This window comes from Salvelinus alpinus, chromosome 7 (genome assembly GCF_045679555.1).
Source record: "Salvelinus alpinus chromosome 7, SLU_Salpinus.1, whole genome shotgun sequence".
Lineage (NCBI taxonomy): Eukaryota > Metazoa > Chordata > Actinopteri > Salmoniformes > Salmonidae > Salvelinus > Salvelinus alpinus.
In genome coordinates, this window is record NC_092092.1 from 25214622 (window position 1) to 25239468 (window position 24847).

At 42.5% G+C, this 24847-nt stretch overlaps 1 protein-coding gene across 10 annotated transcripts in view; it reads right to left on the minus strand.

Moving 5' to 3' along the window:
• Positions 1-24847, minus strand: part of sdk2b (sidekick cell adhesion molecule 2b) — a 464977-nt gene that overhangs the window by 103182 nt on the left and 336948 nt on the right. For all 10 annotated transcript variants that reach the window (XM_071409554.1, XM_071409557.1, XM_071409551.1 and 7 more), the window contains exon 3: positions 1325-1431. In XM_071409554.1, the coding sequence (XP_071265655.1) occupies positions 1325-1431 (107 nt within the window). The remainder of the gene's footprint in view (positions 1-1324; positions 1432-24847) is intronic.

Consider the following 24847-nt stretch of genomic DNA (forward strand, 5'->3'; position numbering starts at 1 on the left):
CAGTGGGTTAACTGCCTTGCTCAGGGGCAGAATGACAGATTTGTATCTTGTCAGCTAGGAGATTCAATCCAGCAACCTTTCAGTTACAGGCCCAATGCTCTAACTACTAGGCTACCCAGCTAAATGAAATCCAACTGATGACGTTGTGTGAAGATGTAGACCTTATAAGCATATAATTAACTATTTTTGACTGCTGTCATAGACACTAATATGCATTATAATGACATTAATGATTTTGTGCTGAGTTTCACTATTTATCAAGGCCACTTGGCGCTTATGTCTAGGCTACTGATGTTTTCATCATTTAACTGTGTGTCTTTTGACCGTGCGTCTTGGTGGTTGGGATAATTTTATATTTTTATTAAAATCATTATAAAAAAAGCTGTTATCATATTCCAACACATATTTTTTCTGTTTCATAGTTCACTCAATGAATAAAATTGATTTAACACTTGAAATGTGTTTATTTAAAAAAATTATTTTATCATTTTTTACATATAGCCTACAGTAACATAAACTAATGAAAATGTGTTATTTGAAATAAAATATAAATCATATTCTAATGTTACCCAAGGCCTTCATCAACATTTTTGCGGTAGCATATATATGAAATATATTAATTACAGTTAAAATGTTGCAGCCAGAATGACTGCTGATTAACTTGAAGGGGGGTCCATCTATTCTAGTGTCACGGGACAAGTAGGGGCCAGCACACTGTGAGATTAAAGGGAAATACATTCACCGTGACACCGTCTTGACCGCCACACCAGTCTGCCTGCTTGCAGTGTAATAATGCAGTGGTGATAAGAGTAGAATGAATGCTAGGGAGGGGAGTACTTTAACTTCAATCTGAATTTATGGAAACATATTCAAAACTCTCTGAGACTAACAGATGTTGTTGACAAAGAAGGGAATAAAATAAGTGGGAGTCATATTATAAAATGGTGGAAAGTTAAAAACAACAGCACAACATAATCCATCTAATGAGAGGGTTGAGTGGAACAGCTGTCTGGGGGGACAAACGCTCAGAAAATGAGATGCAGGTAGATCTTTTACCCCCTGACGCAGATGTCCCACTCTCCCACAGCTCCTAGCAAGGGCACCTACCTGGATACAGTCACACTGTCAGGGGGATAGTCACACACTACCTACAATCAATATCGAAGTTGTTTCCACTTGCACACACACACACACACACACACACACACACACACACACACACACACACACACACACACACACACACACACACACACACACACACACACACACACACACACACACACACACACACACACACACACACACACACACAGTCACTTACATGCCACCTGTACTTCAGTCCTCCTCTGTAGTAAGGCTCCTACACGGTTCCTGACGATACATCGGTAGAAGCCAGCATGGGAACGGTCCAGGGAGGGAATCAGGTACCTGCAAAACGGACACACATTATATATCTGGAACATCTCCAATACACACTCATCAGAGAGTTGGAACACACACAATACACCCACATGACTGGAACACACACAATACACCCACATGACTGGAACACACACAATACACCCACATGACTGGAACACACACAATACACCCACATGACTGGAACACACACAATACACCCACATGACTGGAACACACACAATACACCCACATGACTGGAACACACACAATACACCCACATGACTGGAACACACACAATACACCCACATGACTGGAACACATACAATACACCCACATCAGAACCACAGATATGTACATTCAACAAATCAGGTGGAACTGTGCTATTGCAGAAAGAGGAGAAAATGAAACAAAGAAAGTCAAGGAAAAAAGAGGGAGAGAGAGAGAGAGAGAGAGGGAGAGGGAGAGGGAGAGGGAGAGAGAGAGAGGGAGAGAGAGAGAGAGAGAGAGAGAGAGAGAGAGAGAGAGAGAGAGAGAGAGAGAGAGAGAGAGAGAGAGAGAGAGAGAGAGAGAGAGAGAGAGAGAGAGAGAGAGAGAGAGAGAGAGAGAGAGAGAGAGAGAGAGAGAGAGAGATAGAGAGAGAGAGAGAGAGAGAGAGAGAGAGAGAGAGAGAGAGAGAGAGAGAGAGAGAGAGAGAGAGAGAGAGAGAGAGAGAGAGGGAGAGAGAGAGGGAGAGGGAGAGAGAGAGAGAGAGCGAGAGAGGGAGAGAGAGAGAGAGAGTGAGAGAGAAATGAGCCTACATACAGCCTGATGATAATGACTCTCAAGTTCATCTATTCCCAGAGGGAAATTACCCCCAAGAGATTAGAGGAGCACTCACAGACACACACACACACACACACACACACACACACACACACACACACACACACACACACACACACACACACACACACACACACACACACACACACACACACACACACACACACACACACACACAAACTGTGGGATTACATATACCTCCTCATCTATTCCTGAATGTATTACTGAAGCAGACCCTAGAGAGTCAAAAACAACAACAAGCACAACAACAACAACAATAACAATGTAGGTCTTATGTATCCAGCAGCCACCAGCCCACCCACACCCTCCTCTCAATTGCATACTCCTTGTCTCCTCTTTCCTCGTCAAAATCCATAGGCTGGGAAAGGTCCCTCCCTCTGACCTTCTCCTCCAATGGGTTTTGTGAAGGAGGTGATGAGAGAGGAAGCGAGGAGTATGCAATTGAGAATCTTCAGTTCACTGTACACCCCATGGAGCTGCAGTACCAACTCCTCCCCATGTGGGGGCACCGAAACACATAATATACAATACCATACCCCTTTTAGCCGGACGTAGTAATAATGTCAAATTAATGATAAAGCACTAACACACACTTAGTAAGTCATGCTCTCTAAGTCTGGGTACAGTAAATGTCTGCTATGAAAGTGGGGGATATCACACAAGGAAATTACCACAAAAGGAGAAATGCAGAGAAAGCAGAGATAGCATCTAGACTCTCCTTGGTCACTGGTGAGTAATAGGAAACTTTTGAACGGTCAGAGTCCCTTGTCTCACTTCGATGTGTTTGAAACTGGAATCAAACACAAGCCCTGGAGCTTTGGTCAGATTGCTCAGGGAGCCAGACTCCACTAAACCAAAGGAACATATCTCCCTATGCAACTGGGACCTGGACTTTCTGACGGTTTGCAACATTACCTCCTCCACACTGATCCTCAACACGGGGGTACCACAAGGGTGCGTCCTCAGTCCCTTCCTCTACTCCCTCACACAGTTCCAACTCCATCATCAAGTTCACTGACGGCACGACAGTAGAAGGCCTGATTACCAACAACGACGAGACGGCCTACAGAAAGGAGGTAGGCACTCTGACTGTGTGGTGCCAGGTAAACAACCTCTCCATCAATGTCGGCAAAACTAAGGAGCTGACTGAGGAACCAGGCTGGGAACACCCCCATCCTCATCAATGGGGCCGCTGTGGAGACGGGCAAAAACGCCAAGTTCCTCGGCGTACACATCTCCGAGGAGTTAAATGGGTCAAACCGTGGTGAAGGCGGCACAACAGTGCCTCTTCAACCTCAGGATGCTTAATAAATGAGGCCTGTCCCTGAGGGCCCTCACAGTGTTGTATAGGAACACCATCGAGAGCATACTGTCGGACTGCATCACAGCCTGGTACGGCAACTCCACCGCCGCTGACTGTAAGGCTCTACAGTGGGTGGTACGGTCAGCCGAACGCACCAATGTGTGCCCACTGCCTGCCCAGGTGTCGGAAGGCCAAGAAGATCATGGAGGACTTCAGCCACCCGAGACACGGCCTGTTCTAGACGCTTCCATCACTCAGAAACGGGCAGTATATGACCATCATTGCAAAAACTGTCGGACTGGCCAATAGCTTTCACCCCAGACCATCAGGCTACTGAATAGCCACCAATAGGCAGCTACCTGCAATTATACCCTGCAATTATATCTGGGACTCTGTCTAATCTAATCTTTCCTTTGGTCTATTTAGCTACTCTGACTTCAAGGCTTTTTTTTCAAAACAAAGAGAGTGTCTGGTCTATACATTTTCCTGCACAAACTCTCCGTGTGATAATCAGAGATTGTTGACATAAAATACTGGTGGTTACTGCAACTCTCTTCTTGGAGCCAGACTGACGTTACAACACACAACCAATAGGGGGAGCTGTTCACAACGCCTGTAACCAGGGCTGTATTGTGCTGGTATTTCAGAAACAGTTAACAGACCTATCTTTAACACCTTCACGTCATCAGTCATGTTACAAGACAAGTCTTCAAAACGATGTCATTCTGCCCTGATAAGTTGTCAGAACATTTAACTGACACACAATAACATGTTAATACTGAGTTAAATTAGATTACACAATCTAAAAGTTATGATCTGAGCTCTGGCTCTAAATAGCTCCAGTAAATTAAACCCTTTTCTTCACAGTCACGCCACTTACTCACTTAACTTTGAAAGCATTCCAAGCGGTTCCTGTCTGCGATCCGACAGATAGATATAAAGGCACATAACCTGGTGACCTTGGGCTACAAATTACTGTAGTGGGAAAGCACTCCCTGACCCTGCGGATCAATGCTGCAGAAAAGGGGGACAGAGACAGAGACAGAGAGGGACGAGTGAAAGAGAAAGAGAGGGAAGATAGAGAGAGAGAGGAGAGAAAGCAAGGGAGGGTAGAGAGAGCGAGAGGAGAGAAAGCAAGGGAGGATAGAGAGAGAGAGAGGAGAGAAAGCAAGGGAGGATAGAGAGAGAGAGAGGAGAGAAAGCAAGGGAGGATAGAGAGAGAGGAGAGAAAGCAAGGGAGGATAGAGAGAGAGAGAGGAGAGAAAGCAAGGGAGGATAGAGAGAGAGGAGAGAAAGCAAGGGAGGATAGAGAGAGAGAGGAGGAGAAAAGCAAGGGGGATAGAGAGAGAGAGGAAAGAAAGCAAGGGAGGATAGAGAGAGAGAGGAGAGAAAGCAAGGGAGGATAGAGAGAGAGAGAGGAGAGAAAGCAAGGGAGGATAGAGAGAGAGAGGAGAGAAAGCAAGGGAGGATAGAGAGAGAGAGAGGAGAGAAAGCAAGGGAGGATAGAGAGAGAGAGAGGAGAGAAGCAAGGGAGGGTGGAGAGAGAGAGGAGAGAAGGCAAGGGAGGATATAGATAGAGAGAGGAGAGAAAGCAAGGGAGGATAGAGAGAGAGAGGAGAGAAAGCAAGGGAGGATAGAGAGAGAGAGAGGAGAGAAAGCAAGGGAGGATAGAGAGAGAGAGAGGAGAGAAAGCAAGGGAGGATAGGGAGAGAGAGAGGAGAGAAAGCAAGGGAGGATAGAGGAGGATCAGCTGGAGTTTCGATCTTGGTGCTTTAAAAAGCTATTGACCTCAGATGAAGATCAATAGACACAATGGAGTGGGAAAGGTAAAGAGATCTGCCCAGACAGAGGTTATAAGATGAGAAGAGATAGATAGATAGATAGATAGCGAGAGAGGAGAGAGAAAAGGAGTGAGAGAGAGAGAGTTAGAGGGAGGGAGGGTGGAAGGGAGAGAAGGGGAAGGGAGGGGAAATAGACAACAAGCAGGCCAGCTAGACGCACAACATCTGGTGAAAGAAAGAGAACAAGGTCTGTCTGGAACTGGCTAGAGATGAGGACCAGTAATGTCAATATTAACCCTTACTGACCCTGTTGACTGCTATGTTTCTATGCCCACTGGCATTCCTATGGGCTTCATTCACACCTATTTTTCTAGATGTTCTTGTGATTTTTGGATGCACTATGGCTGCTTCTCAAATCATTGATTCCTCCTCTTTCCTCCATACAAGAAGAAGATGCGACAGAAGGGAACTTGGACCTTGCCCTCCAATATACTCTTAGAAAAAAGGTTTCCAAAGTGTTTTTTTGCGGAGGGTTAGGGTTCTACCACTAACTGTTTTGATCAGAAGAATCCTTTTTGGAAGACAAGGGTTCACATATTGTTATCACATTAACTTCACATTAAATCACGTGACCACGTGAAATTCATTTGGTTTTCCCGTAAGGGTAGTGTCACCCTTTCAGACTCTCTCCATCCCTCTCTTCACTCCTCCTTTCCATCCCTCTCCATCCCTCTCTCGATCCTTCTCCCAATCCCTCTCTTCATCCCTCTCTCCTCCCTCCCTCTCTCCATCCCTTTTCCTTTTCACTCCATCCCTCTCTCAACTCCTCCACTCCTCCCCAGACCAATTAAAGGGGACATGACACAGAGTAACTGTCCAATGGAACATCAATCAATCACTCTCCAACATCCCTGCACCCTGCTGACTCCCGCAACCTGCTGACTCCACCACCCTGCTGACTCCCCCAGCCTGCTGACTCCCCCAGCCTGCTGGACGCCATGCACACTGCACTGAGCTCCGCAAAGGTTAATTGTATTCATTATAGAGAGAGAGGGAAAGGGGGAGGAAACTCGGGCTAAAGTCACCCTGAAGGTTCTGGCTCAAGACTGAATTCTCCACATTCTTCCGCAAGGTTAGACTGCGGCGCACAAAACATCACTTGTCAGCTTTCTCTCCTCCTCTACCTATCCCTCCCCCTTCTCTTTCTACCTCGCTCTCCGCACTACTGCAGGGGATCCCTCTGATTCAATCTGCTACTTCCATAGCATGCTGCACTACATACAGTACATAGAAAACACCCATTCTGTTTACTTGCGCTAGCCGGTCTTAATTGACCTGGCGAACACAACAAGAAGCAGCCTCACTAACGTCACTAGCTTAACAATCGCTCCTAATTAGGCCATTAACACTAATAGACTTCACACCAGAAGTCATTTAGTCCAGTTGGCTGGTCTTGCTCTGTGCTAACCCCAGAACTAATATGGTTTGATACCTCATTACAGACAGGTTATTACATCCTTCTCTGGCTCCTCCCATCCCTAATACCCCCAGGCACCTGTCAATCACTGTCTCCTCCTCTCCTCCCTCTTCCTGCCTCATTCACTCCCTCCCTCCTCCTGGCTCTCTGTCAACCTCTCTTAAGTTTCTTACCTACTCAGCCGTGCAATCTGAATATCTACCTGCTGCACGTGGAAGCCTAAAACTACACGTGACAACATGTCAACATGTGAGAACACAATTTTGTGAAGTTATTGTGAAATAAATGTGACAACATGAGGTTGCAAAATGTCAACATGTGATACCATGACACTACACATGTGACAACATTTGAGCACATGTGAAAACATGATCTCATGTGAATTCTATTGGACAACATGGGGATGTAACATTTCAACATGTGATACCATGAAATTACATGTGACAACATTTGAGCACATGTGAAAGCCAAGATGTCAAATGTCATTAAGAATAATTCACTTTCAAATCTACAACTAGTTACTGTATTTTTTACAGCTAAATTAAGGTGTTAATGGACAGTATGCTGCTTACTTGGGACTCAACCTTTGAACTCACAACCGCTTGATTGCTAGCTACTTGAAGTTACTGCTGAGCTACCAGGTCTATGAGCATAATAGAGATTGACTAAATACAAATACAAATACTATATGTTTATTGCCAAGAATACATTTCTGCACTTTGCCTAAAGTTGCAGTAAAAATAAAGTAAATATATACAACAATGTGGAGGTGTCATTTCTATAAAATGACAGTATGCTGCTGTATTCTGATTTAAATTACTGTAAAATCTTGTTTAATGTTGTACTGTAAACAAAATTGGGACTCAGCCTTAACACTAGAACTGCCGTAGGCCAACGGCCACTGACATTTGCTAAGCTACAGTTGAAGTTGAAAGTTTACATACACTTAGGTTGGAGTCATTAAAACTCGTTTTTCAACCACTCCACACATTTCTTGTTAACAAACTATAGTTTTGGCAAGTCGGTTAGGACATCCACTTTGTGCATGACAAGTAATTTTTCCAACCATTGTTTACAGACACATTATTTTACTTATAATTCACTGTATCACAATTCCAGTGGGTCAGAAGTTTACATACACTAAGTTGACTGTGCCTTTAAACAGCTTGGAAAATTCCAGAAAATTATGTCATGGCTTTAGAAGCTTCTGATAGGCTAATTGACATAATTTGAGTCATTTGGAGGTGTACCTGTGAATGTATTTCAAGGCCTACCTTCAAACTCATTGCCTCTTTGCTTGACATCATGGGAAAATTAAAAGAAATCAGCCAAAACCACAGAAAAAAAATTGTGGCCCTCCACAAGTCTGGTTCATCCTTGAGAGCAATTTCCAAATGCCTGAAGGTACCACGTTCATCTGTACAAACAAGAGTACGCAAGTATAAACACCATGGGACCATGCAGCCATCATACCACTCAGTAAGGAGATGCGTTCTGTTTCCTAGAGATGAACGTACTTTGGTGCGAAAAGTGCAAATCAATCCCAGAACAACAGCAAAGGACCTTGTGAAGATGCTGGAGGAAACAGGTACAAAAATATTTATATCCACAGAAAAACTAGTCCTATATCGACATAACCTGAAAGGCCGCTCAGCAAGGAAGAAGCCACTGCTCCAAAACCGCTATAAAAAAGCTAGACTACAGTTTGCAACTGCACATGGGGACAAAGATCATACTTTTTGGAGAAATGTGCTTTGGTCTGATGAAACAAAAATAGAACTGGTTAGCCATAATGACCATCGTTATGTTTGGAGGAAAAGGGTGTCGCTTGCAAGCCGAAGAACACCATCCCAACCATGAATCATGGGGGTGGCAGTATCATGTCGTGGGGGTGCTTTGCTGCAGGAGGGACTGGTGCACTTCACAAAATAGATGGCTTCATGAGGAGGGAAAATTATGTGGATATATTGAAGCAACATCTCAAAACATCAATCAGGAAGTAAAAGCTTGGTCGCAAATGGGTCTTCCAAATGGATAATGACCCCAGCATACTTCGAAATTTGTGGCAAAATGGCTTAAGGACAACAAAGTCAAGGTATTGGAGTGGCCATCACAAAGCCCTGACCTCAACCCTATAGCAAATTTGTGGGAAGAATTGAAAAAGCGTGTGCGAGCAAGGAGGCCGACAAACCTGACTCAGTTACACCAGCTCTGTCAGGAGGAATGGGCCAAAATTCACCCAACTTATTGTGGGAAGCTTGTGGAAGGCTACCCAAAACATTTGATCCAAGTTAAACAATTTAAAGGCAATGATACCAAATACTAATTGAGTGTATGTAAACTTCTGACCAACTGGGAATGTAATGAAAGAAATAAAAGCTGAAATAAATCACTCTCTACTGTTATTCTGACATTTCACATTCTTAAAAAAAGTGGTGATCCTAACTGACCTAAGACAGGGAATTTTTACTGGAATTAAATATCAGGAATTGTGAAAAACTGAGTTGAAATGTAGTTGTCTAAGGTGTATGTAAACTTCCGACTTCAACTGTATGTCCTGCTCCTTCCCTGACTTTTCCTAAATGTGTGTATTTTACACTGCTCATTTGTTTGAATTTTTGAATCACAAACAGAAAAGTATTAAGAGCCTTTTTACCTATTCCCAACTTAACCCACCAAGACAATTTACTGTAAGAGGATGGTACCCAGCCCGGCGCTAATGTGTCTCTCTCTCTCTCCTCACTGAATGAATGACAAATGGATGAATGGGCGATAATTGTGCACCTTACTTCACAATGTAATTTAAATTAGGCCTAACTGAATGATAAGGAGGGTGAAGAGGTTGATTTCATTTAGAAAGACAATAGTATAATGATGAGTTTGTGTTATGTTTATTCATCAGCAGCAGATAATTTGATAAATTGATAACATTCTCTTTTACGTTTGACTTTGTAAAAAGATGCTGTTATGGGACTGTTGTATTTACTATAACTCTATTACTAATCAAATGTATTATAAGGGGAATGAAAACATGCTACGTGTTGCAGTAGGCCTTTAGAATAATGTAAAACATATCCTATCCAGCGAAGCAAACCATGCCAGCCCACTGAATGAATGACAAATGGATGGAATTACTTCACAATCAAATTTAAATTAGGACACACTGAATGATGAGGGTGAAGAGGTTGATTTAATTTAGAACAACAATACCGTAAGGATGAGTTTGTGTTATGCCTATTGATCAGTGTTGGTGATCATTTAAAAAGAAATTACAGCGCACCTTGTCAAATCAAATCAAACTGTATTTGTCACATGTGCCGAATACAACAGGTTACCTTCCCGTGAAATGCTTACTTATAATCCCTTAACCAACACTGCAGTGCAAGAAAGAGTTAAGAAAATATTTACCAAACAAAATAAGGTAAAAAATCTTAACAAGTAACACAATAAAATAACAACAACGAGGCTATATACAGTGGGTACCGGTACCGAGTCAATGTGCGGGGGTACAGGTTAGTCGAGGTAATTTGTACATGTAGGTAGGGGTAAAGTGGCTATGCATAGATAATAAACAGCGAGTAACAGCAGTGTAAAAACAAATGGGGGGGTGTCAATGTAAATAGTACGGGTGGCCATTTGATTAATTGTTCAGCAGTCTTATGGCTTGGGGGTAGAAGCTGTTAAGGAGCCTTTTGGTTCTAGACTTGGAGCTCCGGTACCGCTTGCCGTGCGGTAGCAGAGAAAACAGTCTATGACTAGGGTGACTGGAGTCTTTGACAATTTTTGGGGCTTTTATCTGACACCGCCTAGTATATAGGTCCTGGATGGCTGGAAGCTTGACCCCAGTGATGTACGCATTACCCTCTGTAGCGCCGTACGGTCAGATGCCGAGCAGTTGCCGTACCAGGCAGTGATGCAACTGGTCAGGATGCTCTCGATGGTGCAACTTTTTGAGGATCTGGGGAACCATGACAAATCTTTTCAGTCTCCTGAGGGGGAAAAGGTGTTGACGTGCCCTCTTCACGACCGTCTTGGTGTGTTTGGACCATGATAGTTCGTTGGTGATGTAGACACCAAGAAACTTGAAACTCACAACCCGCTCCACTACAGCCCCGTCGATGTCAATGGGGGCCTGTTCGGCCCGCCTTTTTCTGTAGTACACAATCAGCTCCTTTGTCTTGCTCACTGTCGTGTCTTTGGCTATGCCGGATTAAGTGATATGACATGCTATTCTATAAAATAATTTCTCTGTAATTAATATCACCTGATTAAGCTAATCATGCAAATGTAATTAACTAGAAAGTTGGGGCACCACGAAATAATGTTTATAGAGCTGTTATCTTCCGAATAAACTCTTAAAGACCTGGTAATATTTTACATCAATAGCAGTCAATATTTAATCGCCGCCTTATTCAGTTTCATCTGAAAGTTGTAAATTCTTGGTTATCTTCACGAACCCTGGCTAACAAGTTGAGTCAGCAATAGAAAATTTGGTTTAATTATTTATTTACTAAATACCTAAATAATCACACAGAATTACATCTACACAGAATGGATCATACATTGATTACAAATTGTGTCATAAAGGAAAACGTCCCTAGCGGACGGAACAGATATGACGGCTGGTTACACAAAGAAAGGGGGTTGGGTTTTGAATGAAAGAGAGGGAAGACTGAGTAACAAAGGGAGAAGCTATGCTATCGTAAATACCGTAGCTTATGCATTCTAAATTACCGCCCATTTGAAAAAGGAAAATGCACAAAATATTTACTCTGAGCTGTGCTTCGGTAGATTGGTCGTAGATAGTAGGCGGGTTGGTCCAGCATGGATCTCTGGTCCTCTGAAGAATGTCTAGTGGTGAACTGGAGCGTGGTAGAATGGATACTCTGTCCGTCCTCTCCTATCCCACGTTTACAGCTGCTGTTGCTAACGCAACGGCTAGGAGGTATCACTTCTTTAGTGAATAAGAGTTCAAAGTTCATACCAAGTTGCCATACTTTAAGCTCATGCTATATTCTGGCTGGTATAGTCGAAATTCATCCTTCCGGTGTGTAGGTCGTCACTTTCATATTGAAATTCAATGCTAATTTCGTTAGGTTCTTGCTGAGGTTGGCTTAGTTCTGTAGGTGGTCTTTGTCTTTCAACGTGGGGACCTCAAGTCCACACGTCCTTGGAACAGAAAGTTACATTTTCGTAAAGGGGCTTATATAGGGTTGGGAGAGAGGGCCGTGTTTCATAGTTTACAACCACTGTCTGTTCACATGGGCGGGGCCACTGAGTTGGCAGAGTTTACTCTATGACAAGCTGTTCTCTCATTAAGAAGCTAAATTACATTTAATCTTTTCACAAATAGTTTCATATTTAAACATTTAAATTGCACAACAATTCCATGTGAATCTGATAACTATAATTTATTATAGCTTTATAACTATAAAAAAAAAAAAATTTTTTTTTTATAATAATTAAAAAAAATATATAAAAATAAAAAAAATAGGTAATAAAATGTATGCACTCTACTGTAAGTCGCTCTGGATAAGAGCGTCTGCTCTTGCCCGGTAGGGATATCCTCGTCTCAGTATGTAAAAATTTAATAAAATGTATGCCCTCTACTGTAAGTCGCTCTGGATAAGAGCGTCTGCTAAATGACTAAAATGTAAAATGTAAAATGTATAATGTTTCCAAGATACAGTTTATGTCATCCTATCATTAGTAATAATGTCTCAGATGACAACTGATCTGGCATCATATTCTTTAAGTACCAACGCATATTTTCAGCTGGTTGGATTACTGAAATATGGTTCCTTTTCCCACTCTTTTGATGTTATAAGACTCTCTCTATGTTAACAAAGGACTTTCCAGGAGTCACTCTGTAGAGTAGGGAGAGAGAAAAGGGGAAAGGTATTTTGGGGGTCATAAACCTTCCCCATCAGGCCAACGTCATGTCATCACATTCAGGGAGAGGTTGTTGTCCTGGCACAACAATGCCAGGTCTCTGACCTCCTCCCTATAGGCTGTCTCATTGTTGTCGGTAGTCAGGTCTACCACTGTTGTGTCGTCAGCAAACTTAATGATGGTGTTGAGTCGTGTTTGGCCACGCGGTCATGGGTGAACATGGAGTACAGGAGGGGACTAAGCACACATTCCTGAGCGGCCCCAGTGTTGAGGATCAGCGCGGCAGATGTGTTGTTGCCTACCCTTGTGGGTTGGTACTAGGACTGTGGCGGTCACAAAATTATGTCAGACGGTTATTGTCAAGGAAATAACTGTCGGTCTCACGGTAATTGACCATTAATTAACATAAACACATTTAGCATCTCCTGGCTTAGAAGCCATTCTAATAAATCCATGTAATATAGATATGAAGAAAATGAAGTCCGTTTCAGAAGAAAAGAATAGCATACTCAGAGTTGTCCTTATGTTAGGTCCTAATGTGGCTATGCCAAATGGTTGTTGGCTACACTAGTTCATTTAGCAGACAAGATTTGTGTATAATTCCGTGGCATTATATTATATGATTTTATAGTATAAAGGATTCAATTGAACAAAGCTGAATAAAATATAAATATTTTCTCCAAACGATTTGAGGGAGTGTGCACATGCGGCTATTCTGTGTTGAGCGGTTAATAAAGAAACAGCTACTCCTATAGGCTCACTCAGACACTGGAGACAGAGACATCACCTCCATGTGTATATATGGTTTGTGATTCAAACCTTTGCATTTTGGAACTAGATCAATTGATTAGCATTAGTCTAACACTGAGACAGCTTGGACAGAGCTAGAAATTGGAGGACCCTGTGGATAGATTAGACTATGTGGGAGTAGTGTTGTGGGCATGCAGCCGGATCTCTAGCACTGTGGCTGAGGCTGGGAGAGTCATCTTGTGACTGATGGGTTTTGGAAGAGAGGAGAGGAGCAATGCTTTAATAGAGGTACATATGCAGGTTGCTACCCTCCACAGCATGGCCTTCGCTCCAGATCAAAACTCCAAACCTACAACCTAATTTTGACCAAAATTAACCGGAGAGATTACTGCTACCAAGGTTTCCTTTTTCCAAGCTATACGGAGGGTGCTCAAGCAAACAAACAGCAGAGACCTGAGGACACCATCCAACCTGGAACTGAGTGAGTAGTGTTTGGTCTGATGCTATTTTGAAAGCCAAGAAGAAGAAGAAAAAATAAGAAAAAAAAGGAAAAATAAAGTACATTACAATGATATATTTGACTTTATGGGGACTGAATGCTTAGTTAAGGCTGCCAGGCTTGCAAGGACAGACCAGATACAACTTCAATTAGCACTAAGGTGTGAAGTAAAAGGTGTCTATGCCTTTGGGCCCAACAAGTGGCAGGAGTCTTTGAAGCGTCCTCTGAAGCCCCCTCCTGCTGTTCAAAGACCATTCACTGGCATTTTCTACAAGAATCTGCCTCCAGAAATAAAGCTCTCCCAAGTGGGTGTGACACCTATTCCCGCTGCCTGCTGCACTGCTGCTTGGATTCCACCTGGCGATCTGTTCACCACCTGCCCTGGCCTGTCTCCCCCTGTCTGGTACAGGTACCCCCACCACACTCCCCCCTCTACAGAGCTATCGCTCGTCTCCAGCACACACGCACTGTTGGGGCGAGTGACTCTGAACTTACAATGGCTAGCCGCAAGTTGTTATTTATTTAATTTTTTTCTTGTGCATTTTGCTATTTCACTATTTGCCTCATGACTCCTGCATACTTTGTTGACTACAAACTTTCTTTACCCAACCGTGGGAAAGAATAAGTTTGTTCCCAACCTCGGGACTCTGACTCTCTATTGGTTACACAGACTTTTGGCCTCCCATCCTATTCTAACCAATCCCACAAGGTATGACTCCAAACACCCAGAAAATACTACTCTCCTCGATGTTATCCTCACAAATAATCCTGATAGGTATCAGTCTGGTGTTTTCTGTAATGACCTTAGTGATCACTGTTTTACAGCCTGTGTTCGTAACGGCTGCTCAGTGAAATGACCTGTCCTAATTTGTCATAGACGCTTGCTAAAAAACTTTAATGAGCAAGCCTTCCTTCATGAACTGGCCTCTGTAAAATGGTATACAGAATCAGCTTGATCCGCTCTGTCGAAGACACTTGAACCTTCTTTTTTGATATTTTCAGAGGTTTTGTTAACAAACACGCCCAATAAAGAAAATTATAATTATAAACAGGTTCAGCCCCTGGTTCGACTGTGATCTTGCAGAGTTTCCACCTTAAAAATTGCATTTGGCGCAAGGCTCGGCACACACATACTCAGGCTGACTGGCTCTCGTTCAGGCAAATGAGAAATAAGTGTCACTCAGGCTATCCGGAAGGCCAAAGTTAGTTACTTTAAGCTTTTTTCTGATGTATGACACTTGTATTTTCATGTATGTTAAATATGACTATTTCTGTAATTTGAATTTCGCGTTCTGCAATTTCATCGGATGTTGTCGAGGTGGGTCTCTAGCGGAACGCCTGCGCCAGAAAGGTTATCAAAAGTGTTGGAAAAACTTGTCAATAATCAACTGACTGGCTTTCTTAATGTCTATAGTATTCTTTCGGGTATGCAATCTGGTTTCTGCTCAGGTTATGGATGTGTCACTGCAACCTTAAAGGTCCTCAATGATGTCACCATTGCCCTTCATTCTAAGCAATGTTGTGCTGCTATTTCTATTGACTTGGCCAAAGCTTTTGATGCGGTAGACCATTCCATTCTTGTGGTTCGGCTAAGGAGTATTGCTGTCTCTGAGGGGTCTTTGGCCTGGTTTGCTAACTACCTCTCTCAAAGAGTGCAGTGTATAAAGTCAGGAAATCTGCTTTCTCAGCCACTGCCTGTCACCAAGGGAGTACCCCAAGGCTCAATCCTAGGCCCCACGCTCTTCTCAATTTATATCAACAACATAGCTCAGGCAGTAGGAAGCTCTCTCATCCATTTATATGCAGATGATACAGTCTTATAAAAAGCTGGCAAATGTCATGTGGTTTGGTAAGAAGAATGACATTCTTCCCACAGGTGTTATTACTACCTCTGAGGGTTTAGAGCTTGAGGTAGTTACCTCATTCAAGTACTTGGGAGTATGGCTAGATGGTGCACGGTCCTTCTCTCAGCACATTTCAAAGCTGCAGGCTAAAGTTAAATCTAGACTTGGTTTCCTCTATCGTTTCCTCTTTCACCCCAGCTGCCAAACTAACCCTGATTCAGATGACCATCCTACCCATGCTAGATTACGGAGACATAATTTATAGATCGGCAAGTAAGGGTGCTCTCGAGCGGATAGATGTTCTTTACCATTCGTCCATCAGATTTTCCACCAATGCACCTTATAGGACACACCACTGCACTCTATACTCCTCTGTAAGCTGGTCATCTCTGTATACCTGTTGCAAGACCCACTGGTTGATGCTTATTTATTAAACCCTCTTAGGCCTCACTCCCCTCTATCTGAGATATCTACTGCAGCCCTCATCCTTCACATACAACACCCATTCTGCCAGTCACATTCTGTTAAAAGTCCCCAAAACACACACATCTCTGGGTCACTCCTCTTTTCAGTTCACTGCAGCTAGTGACTGGAACGAGCTGCAACAAACACTCAAACTGGACAGTTTTATCTCAATCTCTTCATTCAAAGACTCAATCAAGGACACTCTTACTGACAGTTGTGGCTGCTTTGTGTGATGTATTGTTGTCTCTACCTTCTTGCCCTTTGTGCTGTTGTCTGTGCCCAATAATGTTTGTACCATGTTTTGTGCTGCTACCATGTTGTGTTGCTACCATGTTGTTGTAATGTTGTGTTGCTACCATGCTGTGTTGTCATGTGTTGCTGCCTTGCTATGTTGTTGTCTTAGGTCTCTCTTTATTTAGTGTTGTGTTGTCTCTCTTGTCGTGATGTTTGTTTTGTCCCCGCCTTTTGCCTTTTGGTAGGCCGTCATTGTAAATAAGAACAGACTTGCCTAGTTAAATAAAGGTTAAATATAGATATTTTTAAATGCTTAATTTAAAGTTATTAATGTAACTTTAGTTGTTCTACGTTGGGCTATATGTTTTGATTTGTAATACATTGTAAGGCTGCATGATGCGACTCTAATGATGATTTGAAAAAAGTCACTTGAAAGGCATTTTTTTGTGTGGGCTGTACACACTCCAATAGTCTCTCAATCACAATTTGACAAGCACTTGATAATGCCTCGAATTTCACGGCAGCATCCCCTTTCTGGCCGTACTGCACCCTAAAAGAATGCATTTTGCAGCCCGGATTGCTGTGTTGGGGCCTTCTCCCTGAGTGTGCTGCGCAATCCGAAGCACCTCTCACTCACATGGTTCTCCATCACGTGATTGGGCCTTTCTCACAGGCTACAAGTGAAGACAGACATATCGGGACGCAACTGCGCGCAATTCCGAGGTGCATATTTAAGATATTGGAAGAACTGTCCACATTTACTTTCCTCAGCCATCAAGATAAATAGGCCTAACAAACAGCAAAAGCACTAATCTATGTCAATCTATTATATCCCCCATAGTACAAAAGTTGACCGCTTCTATTCTTTGCGAGAAATAAATATTCCAAAATAGTCTGGGACAGTTGTGGGATGTGATAGATCCCAAATTAATACAACCACTAGCATCAACAAAAACTTTTTTATGCAATGTGGCTGACACAACAGATCAGAACGTTTAACTTAAAATGCTGATAAACTATTAGGCTATTTCTTCACATTATAAGCACAGCAATGCACACATGGTAGTAGGCTATAAGCGCAAATGTTCCATTAGCGGGAAAAAACATGATCAAAAGTGACCGCAAATGCAATTATGCATGTAATGCTTTTATTATAAAGGTGCATTTTTATGGTGAAAATGATCTTCCGCAAACTTGAAGCTCACGTGTTCTCTAGCGGGTACTTATAGGCAGAAAGGCCAGGCGGTTCTAGTGTTAAATGGGATTTTTAACTAATAACCATTTGCTCGCTACAACCTGCAATGTTCTAATACAGTGAATCTACACCACCAGATCAGTGAGCATGAAAGAGATATTCAACAGGCTTATTGGCAAGAACGCATTTCTGAACTTTGCTAAAAGCTTCCCAGAAACCAGTAAATAATTGTACAATTATTTGATACACTGACGATTTTGCAGGTTTCCCTACTTACAAAGCATGTAGAGGTCTGTAATTTTTATCATAGGTACAGTTCAACTGTGAGAGACGGAATCTAAAACAAAAATCCAGAAAATCACATCTCACGAGGTGAGATCTTGCATGGAGCCCCAGACCGAGGGTGATTGACCGTCATCTTGAACTTCTTCCATTTTCTAATAATTGCGCCAACAGTTGTTGCCTTCTCACCAAGCTGCTTGCCTATTGTCCTGTAGCCCATCCCAGCCTTGTGCAGGTCTACAATTTGATCCCTGATGTCCTTACACAGCTCTCTGGTCTTGGCCATTGTGGAGAGGTTGGAGTCTGTTTGATTGAGTGTGTGGACAGGTGTCTTTTATACAGGTAACGAGTTCAAACAGGTGCAGTTAATACAGGTAATGAGTGGAGAACAGGAGGGCTTCTTAAAGAAAAACTAACAGGTCTGTGAGAGACGGAATTCTTACTGGTTGGTAGGTGATCAAATACTTATGTCAAGCAATAAAATGCTAATTAATTACTTAAAAATCATACAATGTGATTTTCTGGATTTTGTTTTAGATTCCGTCTCTCACAGTTGAAGTGTACCTATGATAAAAATTACAGACCTCTACATGCTTTGTAAGTAGGAAAACCTGCAAAATCGTCAGTGTGTCAAATACTTGTTCTCCCCACTGTATATCACCACCAATGTAAAACTAGCAGTGCTCGCAGACACTTGACATAGAGTATACAAGAGGATTTGAACTTGCAACCTATTGGTTAGGAGTGAATCGATGTTTCTGCAGTGCCACCTTGTTCATACTTGTTGCTTGGAACATACAGTACCAGTCAAAGTTTCGACACGTTTACTCATTCAAGGGTCTTTCTACATGTGTACTATTTTCTACATTGTAGAATAATAGTGAAGACTTCAAAACTATGAAATAACACAAGTAGTAACCAAAAAATACATAAACAAATCAAAATACAGTATATTTTAGTTTTTAGCAAGTTTCATCATAGCACTTAATGATTTTTGCGACTGCACTTGAAGAAACTTTCAAAGTTCTTGAAATGTTCCTTATTGACTGACCTTCATGTCTTAAAGTAATGATGGACTGTCGTTTATCTTTGCTTATTTGAGCTGTTCTTGCCATAATATGGACTTGGTATTTTACCAAATATGGTTATCTTCTGTATACCAACCCTACCTTGTCACAACACAACTGATTGGCTCAAATGCATTAAGAAGGAAATAAATTCCAGAAATTAACTTTTAACAAGGCACACCTGTTAATTCAAATGAATTCCAGGTGACTACCTCATGAAGCTGGTTGAGAGAATGCCAAGAGTGTGCAAAGCTGTCATCAAGGCAAAGGGTGGCTACTTTGAAGAATCTCAAATATAAAATAGATTTAGATTTCTTTAACACTATTTTTGTTACCACATGATTCAATATGTTATTTAATAGTTTTCATGTCTTCACTATTATTCTACAATGTAAAAAATAGTAAGAAAAAAACCCTGCAATAAGTAGGTATGTCCAAACATGACTGGTACTGTATATTAACACACTCTCAAAACATATGGGTATGGTTAGGGTACAGTGGGGTACAAAAAGGTCAAAGGTACACTTCACAGCTACACATATAAACTCACAAGGTACAGTTCAGTACCTTGTAGGTATGGGAGATTTTTGTACCCAATATTTTGAATATAAGGTACAATCATCACTGCTTTAAAATATAGGTGGGGGAAATGTACCGGTTGGATTTCAGTAGCATACTTGGGGATGTGGTTAAATATATGTGTATTTGTGCCAACCATCAGTGGAAGTGTTGGAGCAGTTTAATAACCACCCCTTTTTCAATTTTCGCCAAAAATGACATACACAAATTTAACTGCCTGTAACTCAGGACCTGAAGCAAGGATATGCATATTCCTGATACCATTTGAAAGGAAATACTTTGACGTTTGTGGAAATGTTAAATTAATGTAGGAGAATATAACACATTAGATCTGGTAAAAGATAATAAAAAGAAAAAAACGTGCATTTAAATGTTTTTTTTTACCATCTTTGAAATGCAAAAGAAAGGCCATAATGTATTATTCCAGCCCAGGTGCAATTTAGATTTTGGCCACTAAATTTTGTATCAAGTCTGCCCGAATGTGCCTAATTGGTTTATTAATACATTTTAAATGTCATAACTGTGCACTCTTCTCAAACAATAGCATGGTATTCTTTCACTGTAATTGCTACAGTGAATTGGACACTGCAGTTAGATTAACAAGAATTTAAGCTTTCTGCCAATATCAGATATGTCTATGTCCTGGGAAATGTTCTTGTTACTTACAACCTCATGCTAATCACATTAGCCTACGTTAGCTCAACCGTCCTGCGGGGGACCCACCGATACTGTAGAGGTTCAGTTTAAGTGTTTAATAGTTATGCCGATGCAAGTCGAACATTTGACACTGTTCAGCATACATTGGAAGAGAATGTGTAAGTAAAGAGGCACACTTATGTAAAAGTGATATTTCAGTTTTTTATTTTCAATAAATTAGCAAAAATGTCTAAAAACCTGTTTTTGCTTTGTCATTATGGGGAATTGTGTGTAAAAAAAAGAAATCTTATTTACATAAGTATTCAGATTATTTCCTACAAGACCCGAAATTCAGCTCAGGTGCATCCTGTTTCCATGGATCATCCTTGAGATGTTTCTACAACTTGATTGGAGTACACATCTGGTAAATTCAATTGATTAAACATGATGTGGAAAAGCACACACCTGTCTATATAAGGTCCCACAGTTGACAGTGCACGTCAGAGCAAAAACCAAGCCATGAGGTCGAAGGAATTGTCCATAGAACTCCGAGACAGGATTGTGTCGAGGCACAGATCTGAGAAAGGGTAGGAAAAACATTTCTGCACCATTGATGGTCCCCAAGAACACAGTGGCCTCCATCATTCCTAAATGGAAGAAGTTTGGAACCACCAAGACTCTTCCTAGAGCTGGCCACCCGGCCAAACTGAGCAATAGGGGGAGAAGGGACTTGGTCAGGGATGTGACCAGGAACCCAATAGTCCCTCTGTCAGAGCTCCAGAGTTCCTCTGTGGAGATGGAAGAACCTTCCAGAAGGACAACCATCTCTGCAGCACTCCCCCAATCAGGCCTTTATGGTAGAGTGGCCAGATGGAAGTCACTCCTCAGTAAAAGGCACATGACAACCCTCTTGGAGTTTGCCAAAAGGCACCTAAAAAACTCTCAGACCACGAGAAACAAGATTGAACTCTTTGGCCTGAATGCCAAGCGTCACATCTGGAGGAAACCTGGCACCATCCCTACGGTGAAGCATGGTGGTGGCAGCATCCTGCTGTGGGGTTATTTTTCAGCGGCAAGGACTGGGAGACTAGTCAGGATCGAGGGAAAGATGAAGGAGCAAAGTACAGAGAGATCCTTCATGAAAACCTGCTTCAGAGCGCCCAGGACCTCAGACTGGGGCGAAGCTTCACCTTCCAACAGGAAAATGACTCTTAGCACAGAGCCAAGATAACGCAGGAGTGGCTTTGGGACAAGTCTCTGAATGTCCTTGAGTGTCTCAGCCAGAGCCCGGACTTGAATCCGATCGGACATCTCAGGAGAGACCTGAAAATAGCTGTGCAGCAATGCTCCCCATCCAACCTGACAGATCTTCAGAGGATCTGCAGAGAAGAATGGGAGAAACTCCCCAAATACAGGTGTACCATGCTTGTAGCGTCATACCCAAGAAGACTTGAGGCTGTAAAAGCTGCCAAAGGTGCTTTAACAAGTACTAAGTAAAAGGTCTGAAAAAAGTTTTTGCTTTGTCATTATGGGATATTGTGTGTAGATCGATGAGGGAAAAAAATGATTTAATACATTTTTGAATAAGGCTGTAACATAACAAAATGTGGAAAAGGTCAAGGGGTCTGAATACTTTCGAATGCACTATAAACAAAAGCATGTGGACACCCCTTAAAATTTGTGGATTTGGCTATTTCAGCCACACCTTTTGTTGACAGGTATATAAAATGGAGCACACAGCCATGCAATCTCCATAGACAAATATTGGCAGTATAATGGCCTTACTGAAGAACTCATTGACTTTTAACGTGCACCGCCATAGGATGCCACCTTTTCAACAAGTCAGTTAGTCAAATTTCTGCCCTGCTAGAGCTACCCCGGTCAACTGTAATTGCTGTTATTGTGAAGTGAAAACGTCTAGGAGCAACAACGACTCAGCCGTGAAGTGGTAGACCACACAAGCGTATAGCGAGAAAAACATTTCTGCAACACTCTCTACCGAGTTCCAAAGTGCCTCTGGAAGCAACGTCAGCACAATAACTGTTCGTCGGGAGCTTCATGAAAAGGGTTTTCATGGCCGAGCAGCTGCACAGAAGCCTAAGATCATCATACATAATGCCAAGCGTCGGCTGGAGTGGTGTAAAGCTCGTCGCCATTGGATTCTGGAGCAGTGGAAACGCGTTCTCTGAAGTGATGAATCACACTTTACCATCTGGCAGTCTGATGGATGAATCTGGGTTTGGAGGATGCCAGGAGAACGCTACTTGCCCCAATGCGTAGTGCCAACTGTAAAGTTTGGTGGAGGAGGAATAATGGTCTGGGGCTGTTTTTCATGGTTCGGGCTAGGCCCCTTAGTTCCAGTGAAGGGAAATCTTAACGCTACAGCATACAATGACATTCCAGACGATTCTGTGCTTCCAACTTTTTGGCAACAGTTTGGGGAAGGCCCTTTCCTGTTTCAGCATGACACAAAGCGTGGTCCATAGAGAAATGATTTGTCGAGATCGGTGTGGAAGAACTTGACTGAACTGCACAGAGCCCTGACCTCAAACCCAACAAACACCTTTGGGATGAATTTGAACGCCGACTGCGAGCCAGGCCTAATCTCCCCCAACATTAGTTCCTGACCTCACTAATGCTCTTGTGGCTGAATGAAGTCCCCCAGTAATGTTCCAACATCTAGTGGAAAGCCTTCCCAGAAGAGTGGCGGCTGTTATAGTAGCAAAGGGAAGACCAACTCCATATCAATTGCCATGATTTTGGAATGAGATGTCTGACGAGCAGGTGTCCACATACATTTGGCATGTGTAGTGTATGTCAAATATGTATGTTGAAAACACTGTATGTTAAAAGCACTGTATGTTTATCATAAAGACTTATTTTTGTTTGCAGGACAAATGTGAAAATCCACATTTGAAACTGAAATATCCTCAAGTCCTCCAAAAACACATGGTTCACATGTGATCTTTCCAAGCCACAGTCAGAGCCGATGACAGGTGGGACTGATGACGTTACAGTGTGGCAAGGGTACGGCAGGTTGGTGACCCTCTCATAGTCCCCTCACAAGCACACACATCCCCAGTAAATACACTATGCATGGAATGGCATTTAAAAAGCCTCAGTGAATGAATCTCTTAATACTAGAGCACTCCGTGACCAGGCACACTGTTCAACTCCACACACTCAAACATGCACACACTCTCTGACTAACCCTAATAAAGACAGAAAGAGAGAAAGACAGAGAGAGAGGGGCAGAGGGAGAGAGAGAGAGAGAGAGGCAGAGAGAGGCAGAGAGAGAGAGAGAGAGAGAGAGAGAGAGAGAGAGAGAGAGAGAGAGAGAGAGAGAGAGAGAGAGAGAGAGAGAGAGAGAGAGAGAGAGAGAGAGAGAGAGAGAGAGATGAGTGTCAAGTTATTGTGTCTGGGAGAGGTAAGAATGTTGAGGGGAAATAATGGATGTTTTCAGTTATACAAAAGGTGTAATGATTTCGCACTGAAAAAGATGTCGCATAAAGCGTAGTTCATCTTTAAATGTTTGTATTCTTTTCACCGAATCAGGGATAGCGGAACAGAATAGCGTACTGTTATGGAACAGAATCCATTAGTATTGTACTGTGGAGAGACTCAGTTGCTCGGGATGCTAGTTGTGCTACCCAGCTCTCTACTCTACACAGCAATCCAACTATTCAGCCAAACTATTCACAGTCAAACTTTGTTCTTGTTTGCTCAAGGAAAAGAAGCAAATGCTACCTCTGTACCCAAGCCAAAACGTGTGCTGTCTGTGGCGTTTTATACTGAAAAGGAGTCTTCCTCTCACTATGTAGCAATGCAGATGATTCAATTTGCTCAGGACAAGATGCCACTGCCATCGCAACACAATGTGTGAGCACTGATGCGTTGTTCAGCTTGTGTTTGCGTCTGTATTGAGCACTGTGTACACCTGTAGACTCCTTCTCTAAGATGTGTAATGATTCTAAAGCTGCTCCAGCTCTTTGCACTGACACTAATATAACAGGAGTGCCATGAGGGAAGACAATATAGCAATATAGAGAATATTAGCCTCCTGAGCTGAAAAGTCTATATATTTTCCCTGCCCACCATATTTCTGTGTTGCTGTGTCACCTGGGTTGGATAGGACATTGCAAGCAGACGAAGAGGGATATGTTAAGCTTATGAAGCACTATAGCAATAGTAAAACACTATAGAGTATGTGTCCAGGGCCCACCATTTAGGGAATATGGTGTCGTTTGGGACAAATCCCTGGTCTATTCCCCTTACTGTTGTTCCAAGTTACAGCAGTGAAGTTCCCGACTCTAATACAACACTCACATGTCCACACCCCTCCTTCTTACGCCTGCTATTTAGTTAGCGAGCCCAGCTTGTCCCCTACCCCTCAAGACAAGGAATATTATTGGATTGAACTCATGTTAATTTGTTCGGAGCTGGCATGAAATTGTTTCTGTTAATAAAAAATATACACGCTCGGTGGCGGTGGCAGGGCCAGGGCCGAGGCACGAAGAAGATTACTGGTTTTAAGTCAGAGGAGGAGAAGATGAGGCGAGGAGAGGGCCTGACAAGAGTAGAGCGGAGAGGGGCTTA